The sequence below is a fragment of the Pituophis catenifer genome, unplaced genomic scaffold (genome assembly GCF_029215685.1).
Source record: "Pituophis catenifer annectens isolate HBS135680 unplaced genomic scaffold, rPitCat1.0.hap2 SCAF_2, whole genome shotgun sequence".
NCBI lineage: Eukaryota > Metazoa > Chordata > Lepidosauria > Squamata > Colubridae > Pituophis > Pituophis catenifer.
In genome coordinates, this window is record NW_027256882.1 from 165641072 (window position 1) to 165661541 (window position 20470).

Genomic DNA, 20470 nt, shown 5'->3' on the forward strand with positions numbered 1-20470 from the left:
GATTACAGCCCAGCAAAGATTTTCTACAAAGAAAGAAACAGAACAGCGGTTTCTCATCTGTGGTGATGATTCATTTGAAGAAAGATTGTTTACAAAGAAAGGATACATCAGACGGACAGGCTGCTGTTGCAAAAGTTAGCTATTGTAATAGCAGAGACAACTGGTTAATAGGCAGCGGGGCTAGTCAAACAATTGTTAATAATTCTAAATTGTTTTTCAGAATGGATCCAGCTGAAGGAGATGCAATAGCCTTGGCAAATGGCCAGAAGGCTAAAGTCATTGGAAAAGGTAGTGTGGTGATTCCATATCTGAAGGAAAAGTTTAGCAACATATTGTGTGTGCCTGAAATGGAGCATAATTTACTGAGTGTCTCTAGTTTAGACCAAAAAGGGTTTGATACCACATTTGTAAATGGGAAGTGTCTCAGAAAGAGAAATGGGAATGTATGTGCACGGGGCATAAAGCAGGATAATCTTTATGTGTTGCAGGGACAAAAGGTTCAGTGTGCCCAAATATTTGGAAATGTGGCACAACATGATTCATGTGTTCATCTGTTGCATAGAAAGCTTGGCCATGCCAGCTTCAGAGTTTTACAAAAGATGCAAGAGTTTGGAGAAGGGTTGAACTTAAAAAGGTATAAGGCAGTGGTGAAATCCTCTGCGATTTGCCCAAGCATGTGCAGTGTGTGCCAAACACATGATGTGCACACGCTCATGTGCAGTGCGTGCCAAACGCATGTTGCACGTGGAAAAAGGACACTTAACAAGTTAAGTAGAACAGAAGAGGGGGGACAGCTGTGCCGCACAATTTAAATTTGCTAGAAAGCAGGATTTCCTATGGGCCAATGCAAGCCAGTTTTGGAGGAGCAAAGTATGCACTGGTCATTGTTGATGACTACAGCAGATTTGGTTTCTGCTATTTACTAAAGAGTAAAATAGAAGTGCTACAGAAATTTAAGCAATGGATAAGCTTCGTAGAAAGAAGGTATAAACAACAGGTATGTCAGTTGTAAACTGACAGAGGTTCAGAATTCATGTCAACAAGTTTTCAACAATGGTTGGGACAGTTGGGAATAAATTGTCACACAGACGCACAAATCCATACACAGCAGCTGAGAATGGCAAGGTTGAGAGGCAGAATGGTGTCTTATAAACAATAAGTTTATCCTCACTGCTGGAGGATTCTGGTCTGAGCAGGTCATATTAGGGTGCCATGTTGTCTGCTAATTATTGAATCAACAGGCTGTGGAGTTCCTCAATTAATAATACTCCATATGCTGTGCTATATGGGAGAAAGCCACCTCTGGCACATTTAAAGGTTTTTGGAAGCAATTTATGGGTGCATATTCCAAAAGCAATCGGAAGAAAAGGTCAACCAAAGGCTAGAAAGCTCAGGTTTACAGGCTATGAGCCTGGCTCAAAGAGCTACCGCTTTAGTGATGGGAGCAAAAGAATAGTCATTTCCAGGTCTGCTAGCTTTGCAGAGCAAAATTTGTAATAGAATTGATGCAAATTTATGGAATGATCCACTTAGTGACGGTAACTCACTAAGGATGGTGTCAGCATTCAGGGAGGAGAAACTGAAAGAGAGCAAGAAAAAGAGTTGGGGGAAGATGACGACTCAGATATGAAGCAAGAGCGGGTTGAAACACAGGAGCAGTCAATGCCACGCAGGTCAGAGCGATAGAACAAGGGGATTCCATCTGACAGGTATTCTGCTAGTAAAGTCAAGGTGTGTAATGTGTGGTATGAGCCAAGAAACTATCAGGAAATATTGGCATTACCCAAAATTGAACACGTAAAGTGGAAAGAAGCCATGGACAAAGAAATGAAATCCATAGGTGGACATAAAATGTTCACATCTATGACTTTGCCACAAGGTTGCAAAGCTGTAGGATGTAAGTGGGTGTACAAGAAGAAAGTACTACCCAACAATGAGGTACAATATAAAGCAAGATTAGTGGCACAAGGTTTTTCACAAAGGAAAAATGTGCACTATGATGAGGTATTCGCACCAACGGTGAACAGTGAAAGCATAAGTTTAGCACTAGCATTGGCAGCGACATGTGACCATAAAATTTGGCATTTTGATATGCAGATTTAGAGGAAGAAATGTACATGGTTCAAGCACCAGGGTATGAAAGCAAAAGGCCAAACACTGTATATAAATTGAACAAGGCCATTTATGGGCTGAAGCAGTCAACCAGGAATTGGAGTATCTGTTTAGATATGGCATTGAAGGGTCTTGGGGTCAAGGGTTACAAGGCTGATGGTTGCATATATACTGGAAAGTTAAAAGGTGGAGTGAACCATGTGAAGAATACAGGGGTGAAATCCAGCAGGTTCTGACAGGTTCTGGAGAACCAGTAGCGGAAACTTTGAGCAGTTCTGAGAACCGGTAGTGGAAATTTTGAGTAGTTTGGAGAACCGGCAAATACCACCTCTGGCTGGGGAGGGAATGGAGATTTTGCAATATCCTTCCCCTGGAGTGGGGTGGGAATGGAGATTTTGCAGTATCCTTCCCCTGGAGTGGGGTACAAATGGAGATTTTGCAGTATCCTTCCCCTGCCACGCCCACCAAGACACACCCACCAAGCCACACTATGCCCACCATGCCACGCCCACAGAATCGGTAGTAAAAAAATTTGGATTTCACCACTGGAAGAATATTAAGTTATTTGATTTTATGTCTATTCCAGTCATGAAGGAGTGTCAATATGTGAGAGTTCATGAATTGCGATAGACATGGTAATGGGGACTGTTTGGTGACCCAGATGGCTCAGAGCCTGGGTGTGGCTTAGGTTCACTGATCTGTATATATATATGAGTGCCTCTGTATTATATTGTTTCTGTGAATATTACTTCTGTGCTTCAGTGATTATTGATTCTGTACTTCTGGATTTTGAGTTCTGGTTCTGGCTTCTGCTGTATGATATTGTATATAAAGAAGTTTCTTATATAAACGAATCCTGCTGAGTTATTTACTTGTGTGCTGGCTGGATTGCTCAAACTCTAACAAATCCCCCCTCCCAAAATAAAAAAATTATCTATTTCCCCCATCCCCATCTAGGCCACTTTTCTTCATCTTGGTTGCCTGCCTGCCTTGCCCTTTCCTGTTCATGTGTATATGCAACACACACATACAGATACAATACAAAGAAAAGAGCCTGTCATTTTGTTAGTCAGATCCCTCTTATGGCCACTGCTGGTGAAACAGTTGGAAGGCATTACCAAACATGTGCTCTGGCAGGTTCTTACCTTGCTTTCTTAAAAGGTTAAATCATGGCAACTGGACCAAAGTTTATTAAAACGGAGACATTTCGTTACTCATCCAAGTCAGTGGTGGGTTGCCCCCGGTTCGTACTGGTTCTATAGAACCGGTAATAAAACTGGCGGGAGCTATGCCCACTGACCCTGACATCATCAAAACACTTCTGTGCATGTGCAGAAGCTTCTGCGCGCACGAGTGAAGTGAGCACAGACGCGCGGCCCCACTGCGAACCGGTAGTAAAGGTAAGTAGAACCCATCCCTGTGTTCTGTCCCCGTCTCACACATGCACCCAAACAGACAGCCGGGGGTTAAATAAACTGACAGACAACCAATTCTTCCGATAAGACGCTTGGCAGCAACCCAATAGCTGCTTGCCAAGAACTTTTACTCAATAAACAAAATACACACAGTCAAGAATTGTCCATTTCATAAAATAAATCCAAGGCCGATAATGTTGTTTCCACAGATGCAATATGACTCGATAGTAGTTAGTTTTGTCCGTCACAGAGTCTGAATGGCCACCTCACCCCCTTTTATATCCTGTGGTCCAGTGATTCAGCCTAATCTCTGGCACGCCTTTTCTTCTGTTGCGCGCGCTTATCTCTGCGACGCTGCCGAGGATCCAGCCAAGACTCATTACCCTCAACACTGTCCACCTGTGGCTGCGTGGACGTGCTTGGCCCCGGCCCTAACTCTTGCCCTTCAGCGGACACCAAAGGCATTGCCAGAGAGGAGGGTCCTGGAGAGGGAGGCCTTTCCAACCCCTCTCCTTCACTCTCGGAGTCCTCTCCTGCTGATGACACAGGCTCAGGTAACGGAGCCACAACACCCTGATCCAAGTGACTTCTTCAGTCAAAAGGAAGATTTGGGTAGGCAGAGAGAGTCAAGGTAGTCGTTGGAAAGAACCAATTCTACCATACAGAAAAGCAGCATGTAAATATCTTACTTAAAAAGTAAGTAAGTAAAGTAAGTAAAGCCTGGATGATTGAGTCTTCATTTATATCTTACCTTGCTTTGTTATCCTACTATTACCTCAAAAATAGTTCTGAACTACCAGTAACTTACTTGGGCATAAATGGAAAAGAAAATGGACTGGGGTGGAGGCAATCTCAGATTACAGTTCTTTCCCCAAGCAATGGGGATGAACATAGGGAAGACAACCAAACGGAATGGCTCTTTTATAGGGACAGCCAAGCCAGGTGGGTTTTCAGCAGGACACTGGAATAGCTATGTATCATTCCTTTTTCTTCCTTGGTTATGATGGAAACAGGGTGGATAAAAATTGAATTTTTAAAAATTTAAATTGGATTTTTTTGATTTTTATCAAATTTATTTTAATAAAATTCTTTTGGAGTAAAAATCTATCAATAGATAAGTTTTCTATTTAAGATATATTAATAATTTAGTTTATTCAGCATGAAATGGAGCTTAGTTATGTAGCATGAGGCTGTATATTCTGCAATATTTACATTTTTGGTAAACTCACTCAATGAATCCAAACTCTGCAAGCTGAGATAATATGCACTGCGTTGATGCATTCACCCAATTTCACAGTAGCCATGAGATAAATCGTAAAACAAAGTTCAGGAATATTCCTTTATCCCATTGTTTTGCTAATCTATGTGCATTACAAACTGTATGATTGTTTGAAGAGAAATGCATCTGTACCACCAGGCTCTAAGTGTGAGGAGGAAGGGCAAGCAGTAAAAATGAAAGTGAAACCTTCTAAGTAGCTTATAAATATAATACTAAAGAGCACCTGTCATTTCAGATCCATCATGGCAGTGCCTGTTATAGCAGGCATCCACTCACCTGCTGCCTGCCATGTCCCTCATCTTGTTGTGTCACTGCCGCTTCACCAGCCATCCCATTAAAGTGAATGGGACTGTTGGTGAGTCAACAGCGGGTCTGGGGTGGAGCTGCTGCAGGACAGAGATGATAGTTGCTGTTTAAAAATTGTGATTTAAATTGAGTTGATTTAAATCAACCCTTTTTACTAGTGATTTAAATCATGATTTAAATCACCCTGGATGGAAAGGGTGAATAAGAGATTCAAAGTGGAGGGGTACCAGGCTGTGGCATGCCAGAAACTGGGTCACGCAAACAAATGAAGCCCCGTCTGCAGGATGCAGGCAGTACATGAAGCCACACCTCCTCCATTCTATGGAAATATGGGTTTCTCCACAGAACCAGTTCCTGGTGCCCCAAAAGTTGGAGGCTGCTGTCTTATCTACCCTCTCTCTTTCACTCTGTGCTCCAGGATGCGTCCTGTCCAAAAGTCTGTGTGTGCACTGATAGTGCTGACAGCATCCCTGGCTTTCCTGTACCTTCACGTGTGGTCGCCAAAACATGACAGTACGGTGGATCTGCGACATCGACCTGATCAGCCGCCCAAGTTCTTGTTGCCTGATCACCTGCTGGTGCCTGACAAGAAATATGCGCACATTGCTTTCCGGATCAAAGAGGAGATTCTGGAGTAAGGCAGAATCCTTTACATCCCAGTGGCCCCTATTTTCTAAAAAAAAAAAAGAAAAAAAATGGTTGATTTCACATTGTACATTTCCCCTTTTTGTATTTTGCAGTATTTTGTGTAATTGTGTGCTTTCCTTCCTTTTTTAAATTTGCAAACATGGTCTGCCAAGAGGTTCAGCTCTGTTTTCTCCGTTCTGCCTGCCTGCCCTTCCCCATTTGCTATTTCTTCTCTTCCCTTCCTGCCGCCTTCTCTGAGGATTGAGAATCTGATCATTGAAGAACCCTGGCGCTTCTGCATATAGCTAGTCCTCAACTTACAACAGTTTTTTTCCAGAACGCTGCTACTACACTCCAGCATTGGGAAAATCCTCTTATCTGACAGCAACTGAGAGAACATTTTTTACACTTATCTACCTACTCTGTGCTCTCTCCACGCCCCCTTTTGCACCCGAATCCCCAGTCTTTCTCTCAGTTGCTGACAGACTGAGAGGATTTTCTCTGTGCTCTGAGTGTTGCGTTAGGCCTTTTGGTTATTTTTGATTAGCCCCCTTTTTATTTCTGGTTTATTTCGATTAAGATTAGGTTTTAATTTGTTTCCTGTGAGTCAATCAGCTGCTCGTTGGTTTCGTGCCCAGGGATCTGGGTTGTGCCGGCCTTCGCGCCTCTGCACCTGCTGCTGCCGGCTTCTGTCCCTGCGGGGCGGATCCGGTCAGGTTTTTATTGCCGGAGAGGTCGGGGCTGAGTTGATCGTTCCCCGACTCCCGTGTGGACCAGCGAGCCGGAACGGTGTTTTCAGGAGCGGCTACCGGCTCGCTTTAATTGGTGACGTGACTCATCCAGCGGCCGTCCCGTCAGGCTTCTGCGGGCGGCGCTGAGGCTATCGGCGTATTCTGCTTCCAGTCTTCTACTGTGAGTGATCGCAGGGGGGGGGTGCAGCATGGCTGTCGGGGCTGTCATTCAATCAACCAATCAATTAATCAAGCAAGCATTCATTCAATCAATCAATCAATTAAGCAAGCTGATATCAATTAATTAATCAATCAATCAATTATTGATTCATTTCTCATTATTATTACAAATCAATCTGTCAATCAATTAATATATAATTATTAATCAGCTTGGGGCATTCTCACCATGGCGGACTGTTCATTCTCCTCAGACAGTGATCAGGAGGTCAGCCCTGTCAGATCTTCTAAATCCCGCAAGAAACAATCGGGCAAACGCTCTGCGTCTGGCGGTCACAAGTCCAGCCACTCTAAGACCTCCTCTGCCGCTGATAAGGATGCTCTCAGGCGTCATAAGGCGTTGGAGAAACGGTGTGAGAAAGCCAAGCAGGCGTCAGCCTCATTATACAGTGGTGATGCGGGATTTGCCCAGCAGTCTGTGCCTGTTCCCGACGTTTCGGAGCGAAGAGAGGTCCGATCCGGTTCTTTGGCTTGACAGAAAGGCGTGTCCCAGTCGATGCCTGATGTTTCCTTAGCGGGTTTGGAAGCCTCGCCACCTCGGCGCCAACCTTCGGCCACCTTCACGCCTACAGCAGCGGGCCTCCGAGCAGTGGACAATCCCCCGCCTCCTTCTCAGTTCGACTTCCAGACGATGTTGTCTACGGCGTTGGCTTCTATTATGGCGGCTGGAGCGCAGTCAGCGGCCCAGACGTCGGCGGCGGGGACTTCTTCAGGCACGTTGGCTACTTCAAGCTCCCGCAGGGCTCGCTCCCCCTCGCCTTGTGAGTCTGTTTCGTCTGAGGGTTCGTGCCATGACGAGGAGGGCCCTGAAGACTTCGAATTCTCTGAGGATGAAGGACTGGTACCTGACACTCCAGCCTTCACGGGCTTGTTTCGTCCCGCACTATTTAAGTCCCTCCTTCACAAGGCTCGCTTGACTACTAATTTGGGTTCGGTTGGAGCTCAACCCCCGACAACCCCGTCTGAGACCGGTCCTCATGATGCCTTATTTAAACAAGTCAAGCAGGAGAAGGACTTTATTCCGTGCCCTCAACTGTTCGCGGATGTTCTGCAGGCGCCTTGGGCCCAACCAGAGTCGTCCACTGCGCCGAGCAATTTAGATAAGAAACTGTTCTGTGCGGCGCCCGAACTTGAGGCCATGTTGGAATTGCCCACAGTGGATGCACCGGTGGCGTCTCTCACTTCTCATTCGATGGTTTCATCTGATCCACTGGAGGGTCTCAAATCTGAGGACAGGCGCACTGAATTGGCCTTTCGTAGGTCTCATCAGGCCGTGGCCTGGACTGTCAGAACTGCCACGGCTACTTCATTCTTCAATAGGGCCTCTTTGTTCTGGTTGCGCCAACTTCAGGAACGGCTCCCTCCAGAGGATACCCGTTTGTGCCACGATGTTAACAAGATTATTGCAGCCACAGAATACTCGGCGGATGCTTCGTTGAACTCTGTCAAGTTTGCATCGCGGGCGTTGGCGACATCTGTCACATCGCGACGCCTTTTCTGGCTACGGCCGTGGAAGGCCGATGTGAAAACCAAATGGAAGTTGGCGGCAGCCCCGTATAAAGCCCCGAACCTGTTTGGTACTGCATTGGAGCCGGTCCTTGTTGAGGACAAAGACAAACGCAAAATTATGCCCTCATCCTTTCGCAGACAAGACAGGCGTTACACCCCTTACACGCAACGTCAGCCCTTTCGTTCTTACTCGGGGCAGGGAGGCCCCTCAACTTACAGGCAGTCGTTCCAAGCTCCAGACCGCTTTTCAGACAGACAGCATTTCAGAGAGCGTGGCAGATCACAGTCCTCCTCCAAGCGCCCCTATCGTGGGTCCTCTTCTAGGCCCTTCAGAAGGGGCAAATGACTCACCGACTCCGGGGCCAGTGGGGGGACGTCTCTGGGCCTTTTGTCATCAGTGGGCCCGGTCCACTCCGGACGAGTGGGTGCGTCGCACAATTTCGGAGGGCCTTGCAATCGAGTTCACAGATCGGCCCCCACGAAGGTTCATCCGGTGCCCAGTTCCCCTGTCAACAGATTCTCGCAGCCTGATGGTGGAAGAGATAGCACACCTGCTGGAGATCAACGCGATAGAACCGGTTCCGTTGGACCAACTGGGGACCGGCTTCTATTCGATACTGTTTTTGGTTCCCAAAAGTTCGGGCGGGGTCAGAGGCATTCTCAACCTCAAGGAGTTGAACCGGGCGGTACGTTACCGTCGTTTCAAGATGCATTCTCTTCGGTCCATTCTGGCATCTATTCGCCAAGGGGACCTGTTGCAGTCGGTGGATTTGCGAGAGGCATACCTGCATGTTCCAGTGCTTCCTTCGCATCAACAGTTTCTGCGATTCGAGTATGCGGGCAGGCATTACCAGTACTGTGCGATGCCGTTCGGTCTTTCCTCAGCTCCCAGGACTTTCACCAAGCTGGTGGCGGTGGTGGCCGCGTCTCTCAGTGCCGTTCCAGTGAGAGTGTTATGTTACCTGGACGACATTCTAATCCTTTCTTCGTCCAGGGTACAAGCGGCGCGAGACAGGGACAGGGTGCTTTCGGTGTTCCGAGAGCACGGATTCTCCATCAACTTGGACAAGAGCCAGCTCGTCCCCATGACCTCAATTCTACACCTCGGGACCCTGATAGACTCCGAGAAGGGTCAGGTTTTCCTGTCTTCAGAGAGGGTGAAGAACATCAAGTCGCTTGTGGGCCAAGTGCTGACCCGGAGGAAGGCCCCTCTATTGACACTATCATGATTGTTGGGGAAGATGGTCTCGTGCTTCCGCATTGTCCCGTGGGCACGCAGACATTCTCGTCCGCTGCAATGGCTACTTCTCCCGTTCCAGAGGACCAGCAGTTCCAACTCCACAAGGACAGTGTTCGTGCCTCCTCAAGTCAGACTGTCACTAAGTTGGTGGAGGTCGCCGGCCATCCTGCGAGCATGCAGTTTCCTGGAACTGGACCGGGTCGTGATCACCACCGATGCCAGTCTCCATGGCTGGGGAGCCCACCTGGGTGCCCAGGTGGGCCAAGGACAATGGTCTCCAGAGGAACGTGCACAGAGCATCAACCTATTAGAACTTCGAGCCATTCGTCTCGCCCTTCTGCATTTCCGGGCACTGGTTTGGGGTCGTCACGTCCTGATTCTCACGGACAACACATCTGCCAAAGCGCACATAAACCGGGAAGGGGGGACGAAGTCACAGACGTTGATGCTCGAGTCGATACGTCTGTTCAACTGGGTGGAGAGAAATCTGGAGTCAATCCTCGCAGACCACATTTCGGGGAAAGCCAACACACGAGCGGATTGGCTCAGCAGGGAAGTGATAGACCAGGCCGAATGGCAGCTGCTTCCCAGTCTATTTCAGGAGATCTCTATTCGCTTCGGACGACCTCTGGTAGACCTGTTCGCCAGTCCGACCAACGCCCAACTTCCCCGGTTCATCACTCGGTATCCGGCTCCAGCGGCGGAAGACACAAACGCTCTGCGGTGTCGTTGGCCAGCGGGTCTATTATACGCCTTCCCTCCCATCACACTGATTCAGCAAGTGGTCCGGAAGATGATAGTGGAGAGGGCGGAGATGTTACTGGTGGCACCACATTGGCCCTGCAGGCCGTGGTTCGCGGATCTTGTGGAGTTTTCGGTGACAGACCCGTGGGTGATTCCTCCACATCGGATCGTGCTGTGTCAGGGGGCCATTCGTCATCCCGAGCCCCAGTGGCTGCAGTTGGCCGTTTGGCATTTGAGCGTGTCATCTTGAAGAAAGGCCGTTTGCCGGATACGGTGATTGGTACGATTCAGTCGGCCTGTCGACCGTCCACGACGAGGATCTATGAAGCCTCGTGGAAAGCCTTTTGCCGTTGGTGTGCGACTGCTCATGTGGATCCTACGTCTGCGACGATTCAGGATGTCCTCATTTTTCTACAAGCGGGATTGGAACGGGGTTTGTCTCCTGCCACTCTCAGACGTCAGGTGGCGGCCCTGGCCACTGTGTTATCCTTTCCGCCGTACACCTCCTTGGCTCATCATCCGTGGGTGAAGGGGTTCCTTCATGGAGCTACGAACCTGAGACCGCCTATGGTTCATCGTTATCCCTCTTGGGATTTGTCTCTGGTTTTGCAGGCTCTCACGTTGTCTCCGTTTGAGCCGCTGGGTTCCATCTCTCTTAAGTTCCTGTCGTTCAAAGTTGCATTTCTCCTGGCGATCACGTTGGCTAGACGCATTTCTGAGCTCGCTGCTTTATCAGTCAGCAAAGACTTGTGCATTTTTCATGCTAATACTGTGGTCCTGAGGATGGACCCTGCCTTTATGCCCAAAGTTAATTCGTGGTTTCACCGGGCACAGGAATTAGTTCTTCCAGATTTCTGTCTGTCGCCGAGACATCACCGTGAGGTTCTTTGGCACACTCTGGATGTGCGCAGGGCCTTGAGACGTTACATGCGTAGGACGGCGGCGTTTCGGAAGACGGAAGCCCTTTTTGTTTCGTTCCATCCTGCATCCATGGGTCAGAAACTGTTGTCGACCACGATCGGTCGTTGGATTAAGGCCTGTATTGCTTCTGCTTATGAGAATCAGCGTCGTCCTGTTCCTGGGAACATTTTACCTCATTCAACTCGGAGTGCGGCTACTTCGGCCGCCTGGGCTACCCAGGCTTCTGTGCTGGACATCTGTAGGGCGGCTACTTGGACTTCTTTGTCACCCTTCATAAGACATTATCGGATTGATGCCTACGCTTCGGCTGAGGCGTCTTTTGGGCGATGAGTTTTGCAAGCAGTGGTGTCTGGGTCTACTGAGGTGACTAGTGTTTTGCCCGACCCTGGAAGTTAGGCTTGGGTATGTCCCAATGCTGGAGTGTAGTAGCAGCGTTCTGGAAAATGGACATTGACTTACCTGAATGTCCTTTTTCGGAACGCTGCGTATACACTCCATTTCCCTCCCTTTTATTATGTTGGCTTGTGGTTGTTTTGTGTTAATAAATTTTGTTGTGGTTCACCTGTTGTGTCTTCGTTCAAGACTGGGGATTCGGGTGCAAAAGGGGGCGTGGAGAGAGCATAGAGTAGGTAGATAAGTGTAAAAAAAGTTCTCTCAGTTGCTGTCAGATAAGAGGATTTTCCCAATGCTGGAGTGTATACGCAGCGTTCCGAAAAAGGACATTCAGGTAAGTCAATGTCCAATTTAGTGACCATTTGAAGTTACAACGGCACTGAAAAAAGTGACATAGGACCATTTTTCACACTTACGACTGTTGCAGCATCCCCGTAGTCATGTGATTTATGTTTGGATACTTGATAACTGGTTCATATTTAAGACGGTTGCAGTATCCATATGATCCTCTTTTGTGACCTTTTGGCAAGCAAAAGTCAATAGGAAAGTCAGATTCACTTAACGATGGTGTTACTAATTTAATAACTGCAGTGATTCACTTAACAAATGTGGCAAGAAAAGTCATAAAATGGGGCAAGTCTCACTTAACAAATTTCTCACTTAGCAAAATAAATTTTGGGCTCACTTGTGGACGTAAGTCAAGGACTACCTGCATTTAGGCCTGATTTAGGGTCTGGAGACTTGGCAGTCAAACAGTTTACGTATTACACTTTAGCAAATCATACAGCCAGTTGATCTTCTATGTTAAAGTTGTCTTAAGTTGGCAAGTATTGGAGAAGATCTTGCATTCTTGGTGCTTGTTTCAACCAGGGTAGGGCTTGAGTGGCTGAATCTGTGCCAATAAATTTATGATATACATTGCAAGAAGAATTATGGCCTATCAAGCAGTCTTTGGATTGGTCAAACAAATGACACATTCAACAGGGCACATGGTATTCCAAAATTGAAAGACTAGAACGGGTGCCAAGCCCGTCTTTCCCTGGGTTGCCCTTTACTGAAGGGCTACAGTTGCATGCAGTATGGTAGATAACATCGCTAGCCATTTTCCCCTCTCCCCGGCTCTTCACATACTAAGCATGCCTTCATGCATTTTCAAGGGCACTTCTTCCATACAGTGTCCAGCCTATCTAATGGGAAAAGTAAATATTTTTAAAACATTCTTAGGAATGAAAGTCTGTAGACACTCTAAATTATTTGCACTCTAAATTGTAAACATAAACGTTCTTAGGAATAAATAGCAGGGACATGGTGGCTCAGTGGCTAAAGGTCGGGAGTTCAGCGGTTCGAATCCCTAGTGCCATGGAACAGGGTGAGCTCCCAGCATCTGACCACCTAGCAGTTCGAAAGCACGTAAAAAAAAAAATGCAAGTAGAAAAATAGGGACCATCTTTGGTGGGAAGGTAACAGCGTTCCGTGCACCTTTGGCGTTTAGTCATGCCAGCTACATGACCACAGAGACGTCTTCGGACAGCGCTGGCTCTTTGGCTTTCAAACGGAGATGAGCACCGCCCCCTAGAGTCGGGAACGACTAGCACATATGTGCGAGGGGAACCTTTACCTTTAGGAATAAATGGTTGCTAATTTGCTGAAGTCTCTTCCTGTGCAAGATGTGCATCTCTACATTGCCTGACTGTGACCTACAGCAATGAGAACACTCTTCTGCAATGTTTAGTGTTGTCTCTTCATCCCTTTGGCAGGCTTCTTCCTAAAAATTCCTGTAAATGTGAGGCACAAGCAAGTTTGAAACTGCCCTTTCAGAAAGAGCTCTTTGGTCAGGAGTACTCTCAGGAATTTACCAAAGCCTTCAAGCCTTCTGACCTGGCGGACATCAACAGCAAACGGGAACAGGAATATCGCAGTCATCAGCAGAGGTGAGTAATGGCCAGAGCTGGGCATAATCTTTAATATATAATCTTTGATTGCATTGAGCATTGTGGACGAAGCTAATTTTGGCCATTAAGGCTTCTACGAGACAAGTGAAATGTCAAGAACAGAGTTGGTGAAATGAAGCCGCTGTTAATAATGAGCAAGATTATCAATGAACAAAATCCAGGGTACCCAAATGATATACATGCATAAATGTGCTTGACATCATGTCTATGCTCAGTCATCCAGGTCCTGGTTATCCCAAGGATGCTTTTTCAAGAGACAACTGGACTTTGTTTTTCTTTGAAGACATTTCGCTTGTCATCCCCAAGAAGCTTCTTGGATGAGAAGCGAAACATCTTCAAAGAAAAACAAGAAAGTCCAGTTGCCCCTTGAAAAGGCAACTTTTTGACATAATCGTACATAAAATATGAACGTTCCGGATTTTAGATTATGTCGACATATCAAACATGAAAAGTGAAGATTGTAAAATCTATACTAAGATTCAAGGTTTTCCTTTTCAATGCCAAAGTCTTTAGCCTGAATGTGTTGAGTCGCAGTTTTAGATAATACTTATGAATAGATGGTTTTATAGCTCAAGCAGAAAAGAATACTGGTAAATAAGAGAGAGACTTTTCTCGCTAAAGTTTTCATATAAACATATGCAAATCAGCTTGGCAGACTTCCTTCACAGGGTTTTCCACGGTGAGGCCATTAAAACTATAAAAGCCATCTTGCTTATTGCTCTTTTTTTCTAGCCATTAGAAGCCTGTGGTGGGCTATGGCTTTGTAAGTTATATAAGAGGAAGCATTTTTAAAGGAAACTACTACAGATGAAGAGTTTGCATTTCTCCCATATTGGAAGCCAGCAAGGTTCTTAAAGAATAGATCTACTCTAGGCAGCATGTCCTGAAAATAAGGGGTATTCATAATTTGCATTGATGTCATTTCTGATGTCGTTTTTTGGGCTTAAGGGTACCACCTTTTCAGCGAGGATCAGCTTGGCATGTAAACATAGTGTTCATGCTGTGAAATTTTCATCAATTGTTTTCCGCAGTGTGGACAATATTTTCAGTTGAAAACAGTGAGGTGGGCACAGTCATTCCACCCAGCCAGCAGATGGCAACAGCTCATAGAAACAGGGTTTGTCTGATGGCACAAACAGACCCCATCCCTTTCCACACCCGTTGCATGCCTTACAAACATGGTTGCCTCTCACCCCCAGTCAGATCCCCTCTCAACTTGCAGGCTTTCTGAGATGATGAAAGAGTCTTTGAACCAGTGAAAAGGGACAGAGCAAATTAAAATTGTGGGGAACCTAATAATCTTCCTGACATTTATTGCTAAATTCTAACTTAATATCTCTCACTGGCTGTTGAGAGTTATTGTTTAGCAATTGATAAAGGGTAAACCAAGAAGTTTTTTTAAAAAAAGAAATCAATTACATTCTGAATGTAGGTAATGGCAAATCACTTCCCTATATTGTTGTCAAGAAAATATGCGGACATTGGGAATTGAGTTCAACTTGAAAGCTTTAGTGAACCTTGGTGAGGATACCGCCTCTATTTTTAGGGTAAAGTAATCCTTTGTTTTACTTGAAGAAGTTTTCCAGTAGCACTCAGTGCTGTCCTTGAGCATTTAAATCAGGGGTGTCCAACCTTGGCAACTTTTAAGAGTTGTGGACTTCAACTCCCAGAATTCCCCATTCTGGCTGGGGAATTCTGGGAGTTGAAGTCCACAAATCTTAAAGTTGCCAAAATTGGACATCTGTGATTTAAAGACTTGCTTGGCAGGATTAATTGATCCATGGATTAGATCAGGGGTCCTCAAACTTTTTAAACAGGGGGCCAATTCACGGTCCCTCAGACTGGGGGGGGGCTGGATCACTGGGTGGGTATGGCTAGGTGGTCATGTGACTGGGTGGGCGTGACCAATTTAGCAATCCATTTTGCCAATTTAGCAGTCCATTAAACAATACACACAAATTAAACTTTAATTTGGGGGTGTTTTATTTGCTTTTGTTTGCATGTTGCTCTTTTGGATGACTTTTCTTTTTACTAGATGACTTTTCTTTTTACTAGATCATTTTTTAAGTTGTTTAGGAGTCTAGTGGTCTCTGAATTGGTGGTGGGAGGCCGATGAGCCGCACGCTGAAGACCAGCGGGGAGGTGGGACAATCCCACAGTCTCCCAAAAAGTCTCCGCCACTCAGGCTCGGAGCTGTAAGCTGCATCCAGAAAGCACTGCGATGGAGAGAAGCAGCTTGAGTCAACCCTAGCTTTGCTGTCCATTGCAGCTAGAAATTGGCCAGCTGGACTTCCGTGCTCTGCTGGATTGGCGAAGATGCCTCTCCATTAAAGTGGGCCCAGCTAGTTGCCGGCCTCCCCCTTCCTATTGGTTGTGTGGGCACTTCTGGTGAGGAGGAGGAAGAGAGGCGCTTGTGGCGGGAAAAGGCTTGGTAGGTGTCAGAGGGGCAGCGAGTGCTTCACTGCTCCTGAAGGGGGTCGAGCCTCCCTGCTCGCAACATCTTCACCTGAAGGCTTTGCTGGCAGCCACTTCCTGCGGCTCAGGAGGTCCGTGCTCTACCCGTTGCTGCTCAGCCTCCTCAATGCTCAGAGGCAGGAGGCAGTGGCAATGGCCACGACACAGGTTTTGTTCACTGCCTGCATGCTCCAGGTGGCAAGCAGCCGATTGAGCAAGCCAGCAATCTGCCGGCTGCTTCTAATCTGCCTGCCTGCGCCCGGCTCCTGCAACCTCGACCGTGCTGACCCCTCGCCTTTCTCTCCATCTCTCCTGGACAACGGTGCTCATGAGTAAACTGCAGCTAGGAATCTCAAATACAGCTGGAGCTACTAAACAGGCAGCCAAGCTAAGTGCCTGAAGGACCTCATCCCAATCACTGGGTGTCCAGGCAACTCAGCAATTGACGAGCGGCCAGGCTCCTTAAGAGATGAGGAGTTCACAGGGGGCCAATCTAGCACCTGGACTGGCTACAACACAATGCTCATCGTCAGCCATATTTGAAATTCCAAACTACAATGGACAGCAAAGCTAGGGTTGACTTTGGAGGCTCCTCTCTGCCGCAGTACTTCCTGGATGCAGTTTACAGCTCTGAAGTCAAAGCGGGAGACGTGGGCTGCCTTGTCGCCACGAGCCTTGGGCCCTTAGCAGTCTGCAGAGGACATGCTCAAATTGGCACCGAGACCAGGGCCCTGGGAAGGTGCAGGTAAAGACTTTCTTTCTGCCTTGCAGAAGCAGAGATGGGCAGGAGGTCCAAGACCACACAATGCCTTAGCGCAGCACTCTCCCGAGGGCCGCCTGTCTGCTCACCCTCCCTTCCATCTTGGGCCCCGCATCCAGCCCATAACCAGGGGACGCGCTGCTTCTGGACTAGTCTGGCCGGCAATCTCCCATGCGCTCCCCTCACAGGCCAGGCCGGCTTTGGGAAACACCCGGGAAGGGCTCTGATGCCATGATCACCCGCGCGCTCTCCTTGCAGGCCAGGCTGGCTTCGGGAAACACCTGGGAAGAGCTTCAATGCAACGATCTCCTGCACGCTCCCCTCCCTCCCTATTTGCATCAGTCCACCCACTGCCAATATCACCCCTCCGCCAGCTCACTCTCCCCCGCCCACCTGCTGATCTGCACCCTTCGGCTTTACCTTTGTGAGCAGTGGTGAGCAGAAGTGCATGGGCAGTAATGAGCAGAAGTACGCAGAATTGCGGCTCGATTCTGCAAGGTATATATAAGGTATATATAAGGCTGATGGCTGGAGGAAGGGCGATGAGGGTGGCCGGGAAAAGCCAGCTATGCAAGGAATGGCTGGGAGACGAGGGGCGTGGCTTAATCCCACCATTGGGTGAGCCGGATACATTGTATCGGTGGGCCATATCCAGCCCGTGGGACCCTAGTTTGTGGACCCCTGAATTAGATGGACAACCTTTCATCGTCATAGACATCGAACTGACATACAATTTTATTCATTTTTGTGCTTTCAAATGAGTCGTGACTTTTAATTACTTCCTGGATAAATCCTTGTGGTTTTTTTTTAGGAAGGTTATGGCCTTACCTAGTTTCCTGGGGCTGAGAGCGAGGGACTTGGTAGTGCAGTGTCACAACATCATCCACTGATTTTGTTTTTAAAATGTGTGGTCTTCTAGCTTCTAGTCTGGTTTCTCAGCAGTGCCATTAACCACAATACAAACTCTTAGCTTGTGTTTAATTAGGTTCTCTTTATCTAGTTTTAAGACTTGCATGGAGAACAGATCATATGTTAGTCATACGTATGCAGAAAATTCAGAAGGGTGTAGAAACGTTTAAGCACCTTTGCACATGAATTACAACAACAGAATAAGTAGCTTACTGTGCACCAGTATTTGCTAAAAGCAAATAAAATATTCTCTATCAGTTTTAAATGTATGAGTTACTATTCTAAATCTGTCAATCAGAAAGTTACTATTACCGGGCAGATAATGCAAACATGAGTCTTTCCAGATATAGCAAAACTTGGAGGGCGGAAACTCTGCTGCTTGTAAAATTATCTGACAGAACAAAGGCAGGATTTTCGGAAGTTGATCATTGAAAAATTCACATCAGATATCGTTAAGAGTGCCTCTGACTGGTGCATTCAATATGGATTGTAACAGAACTCTGATTATGTTCAGTGATGGTAGGGAAAGATGTGTTCAGTGGATCTGAAGGATACTATCTGGAGAAGATGACACAACACTACCAAGTAACTTCCTTGCTCTTTTTTTTTTGTCTCTAGAGGCAAATAACAGAACTATGAAACTAATCTGGAAATTGCCCATGTGAGCAAATCTATTTTTGGAGCATACTTCTTGGAAGCTAGAAAAAATGTAGGATAGACAGCACCAGCACCAGTTATGTTTGTAACTCAAACCGTTCTCAACGTATAGTCCTCAATGGAACTACATCCACATGGCGGGGAAGTAAGCAGTGACGTACCCCACGTTTCCGTTTTAGGCCCAATACTCTTCAATATCTTCTTACATAAGGGAATAGACAAGGGAATAGAAGGGAAACTCATCAGATTTGCAGATGACACTAAGCTGCAAAAATAACCAATACCCCAGAAGACAAGCACAAGATCCAAAAAGATCTTGACAGACTTGTACAACAGGCCCTACCTAACAAAATGCAATTCAATGTAGATAAAAGTAAGGTTTTACACTTAGGAAAGAAAAACTAACTATGTAGGTACGGACTAGGTGAAACATGGCTTAATGCTAGTAATTGTGAGAGGGATCTTGGAGTCCTGGTGGACAATCACTTAAATATGAGCCATCAGTGTGCGGTGGCAGCCAAAAAAGCCAATGCAATCCTGGGCTGCATTAATAGAAGGATATAATCAAGATTACATGAAGTTCTAGTATTGCTTTACAAAGCTTTAATATGACCACACTTGGAATACTGCATCCAGCTCAAAAGGTCTTGTAGAAGAATTAGTATTATTAGAATTAGAATGATTAGTATTTAGTATTAGAAAGTTTCTACAAGGTCACCAGAATTGTTCTTCAATCTCTCTTCTGGAAATGCCAATTTTCATAACAAAACCCAACTGGAATTGTTTTTATTCCATCACATGATAGTGATGGGAAAAATGGGAAAAAAATCTCCTTAAGATACGTACATAAGTTAACCCATAACCAAATAAGGGAATAAGGCAATGGTGAAATTCATTTTTTAAAAAAACTACCGGTTCTGTGGGCGTGGCTTGGTGGGCGTGGTGTGGCTTGGTGGGCATGGCAGGGGAAGGATACTGCAAAATCTCCATTCCCACCCCACTCTAGGGGAAGGTTACTGTAAAATCTCCATTCCCTCCCCATTCCTAGGGGAAGGATATTGCAAAATCTCCATTCCCACCCTACTCTAGGGCCAGCCAGAGGTGGTATTTGCCGGTTCTCCGAACTACTCATAATTTCCGCTTCCTGTTCTTCAGAACCTGTCAGAACCCCTGGAATAAGGGGGAAGCTTTCCAAACATTTTTTCAATTTTTTCAATTAGGAGTTTCCCCAACATTATTTTATCTTTCTTGTCCTCAAGCATAGGCTAAAATATGACAGCTAGCTGGAGGAGTTTAAGATATTTTAACCAGAGTAAAAACAACAGCAACAAAATCAGTTTTAGCTTTCTCTCTTTAAATAAGTCAGATGAAACTGTAAGTCATTTTTATGGAGAAGGCATAAACAAAAGATAGTCATGCTATTGATTATTAAAATTCAGGAAGAAGAACTTGTTCCCAGAGAATGGAATGAAAATCACTTTTTACTGTTGATTTGATGACTTCCTACTGAAAGCAACCAAACCAACTGTAAAGATAGAACATGTACTTTAAGAAGAATTTGCTTGCTTTTCATTCTTCGTTTCATTTAATGAGCAATACAAAAAAGATGTCGAGACTCTGAAAAGAGTGCAGAGAAGAGCAACAAGAATGATTAGGGGACTGGAGGCTAAACCATAGAATGAACGATTACAGGAATCGGATATGTCTAGTCTAATGAAAAGAAGGACTAGGGGAGACATGATAGCAGTTTTCCAATATTTGAGGGGCTCCTACAAAGAGGAGGGGGTCAAACGATCTTCCAAAGGCAAGACAAGAAACAATGAATGGAAACTAACAAAGGAGAGAGACAACCTAGAACTAAGGAGAACATTCCTAATGGTAGAGCAATCAACCAATGGAATAGCTTGTCTTCAGAAGTTGTTCATGCTCCATCACTGGAGGCTTTCAAAAAGAGAGTGGACAACCATAGGGTCCTTCAAGGTCCCTTCCAACTCTATTATTCTTTGTTCTAAGTTACTTAATTGTAGAAAATCATTATCTCCTGCTGCTTGCTATTAGACCATTTGGATTGGAAATGCCAAAGTTGAGACTTCAACTCTAACTGAACATGTACGGACAAAAACTTTCCTATGCCCTGAAAGTTGATATTAAATGAAAGTCTTTATTTGTTTTCCCCTTCTTTTCTTTTGTCTGCCCCAAACTGTTTTAAAATCAATAACACTAA

The 20470-nt window shown here is 46.0% G+C and overlaps 1 protein-coding gene across 3 annotated transcripts in view; it reads left to right on the forward strand.

Annotated features, from left to right (window-relative positions):
- The window catches only part of B4GALNT1 (beta-1,4-N-acetyl-galactosaminyltransferase 1), a 93546-nt gene that overhangs the window by 51638 nt on the left and 21438 nt on the right, over window positions 1-20470 (forward strand). For all 3 annotated transcript variants that reach the window (XM_070937978.1, XM_070937977.1, XM_070937976.1), the window contains 2 exons: window positions 5531-5746; window positions 13272-13445. In XM_070937978.1, coding sequence (XP_070794079.1) covers window positions 5532-5746; window positions 13272-13445 — 389 coding nt within the window. In that variant the 5' untranslated portion in view covers window position 5531. The remainder of the gene's footprint in view (window positions 1-5530; window positions 5747-13271; window positions 13446-20470) is intronic.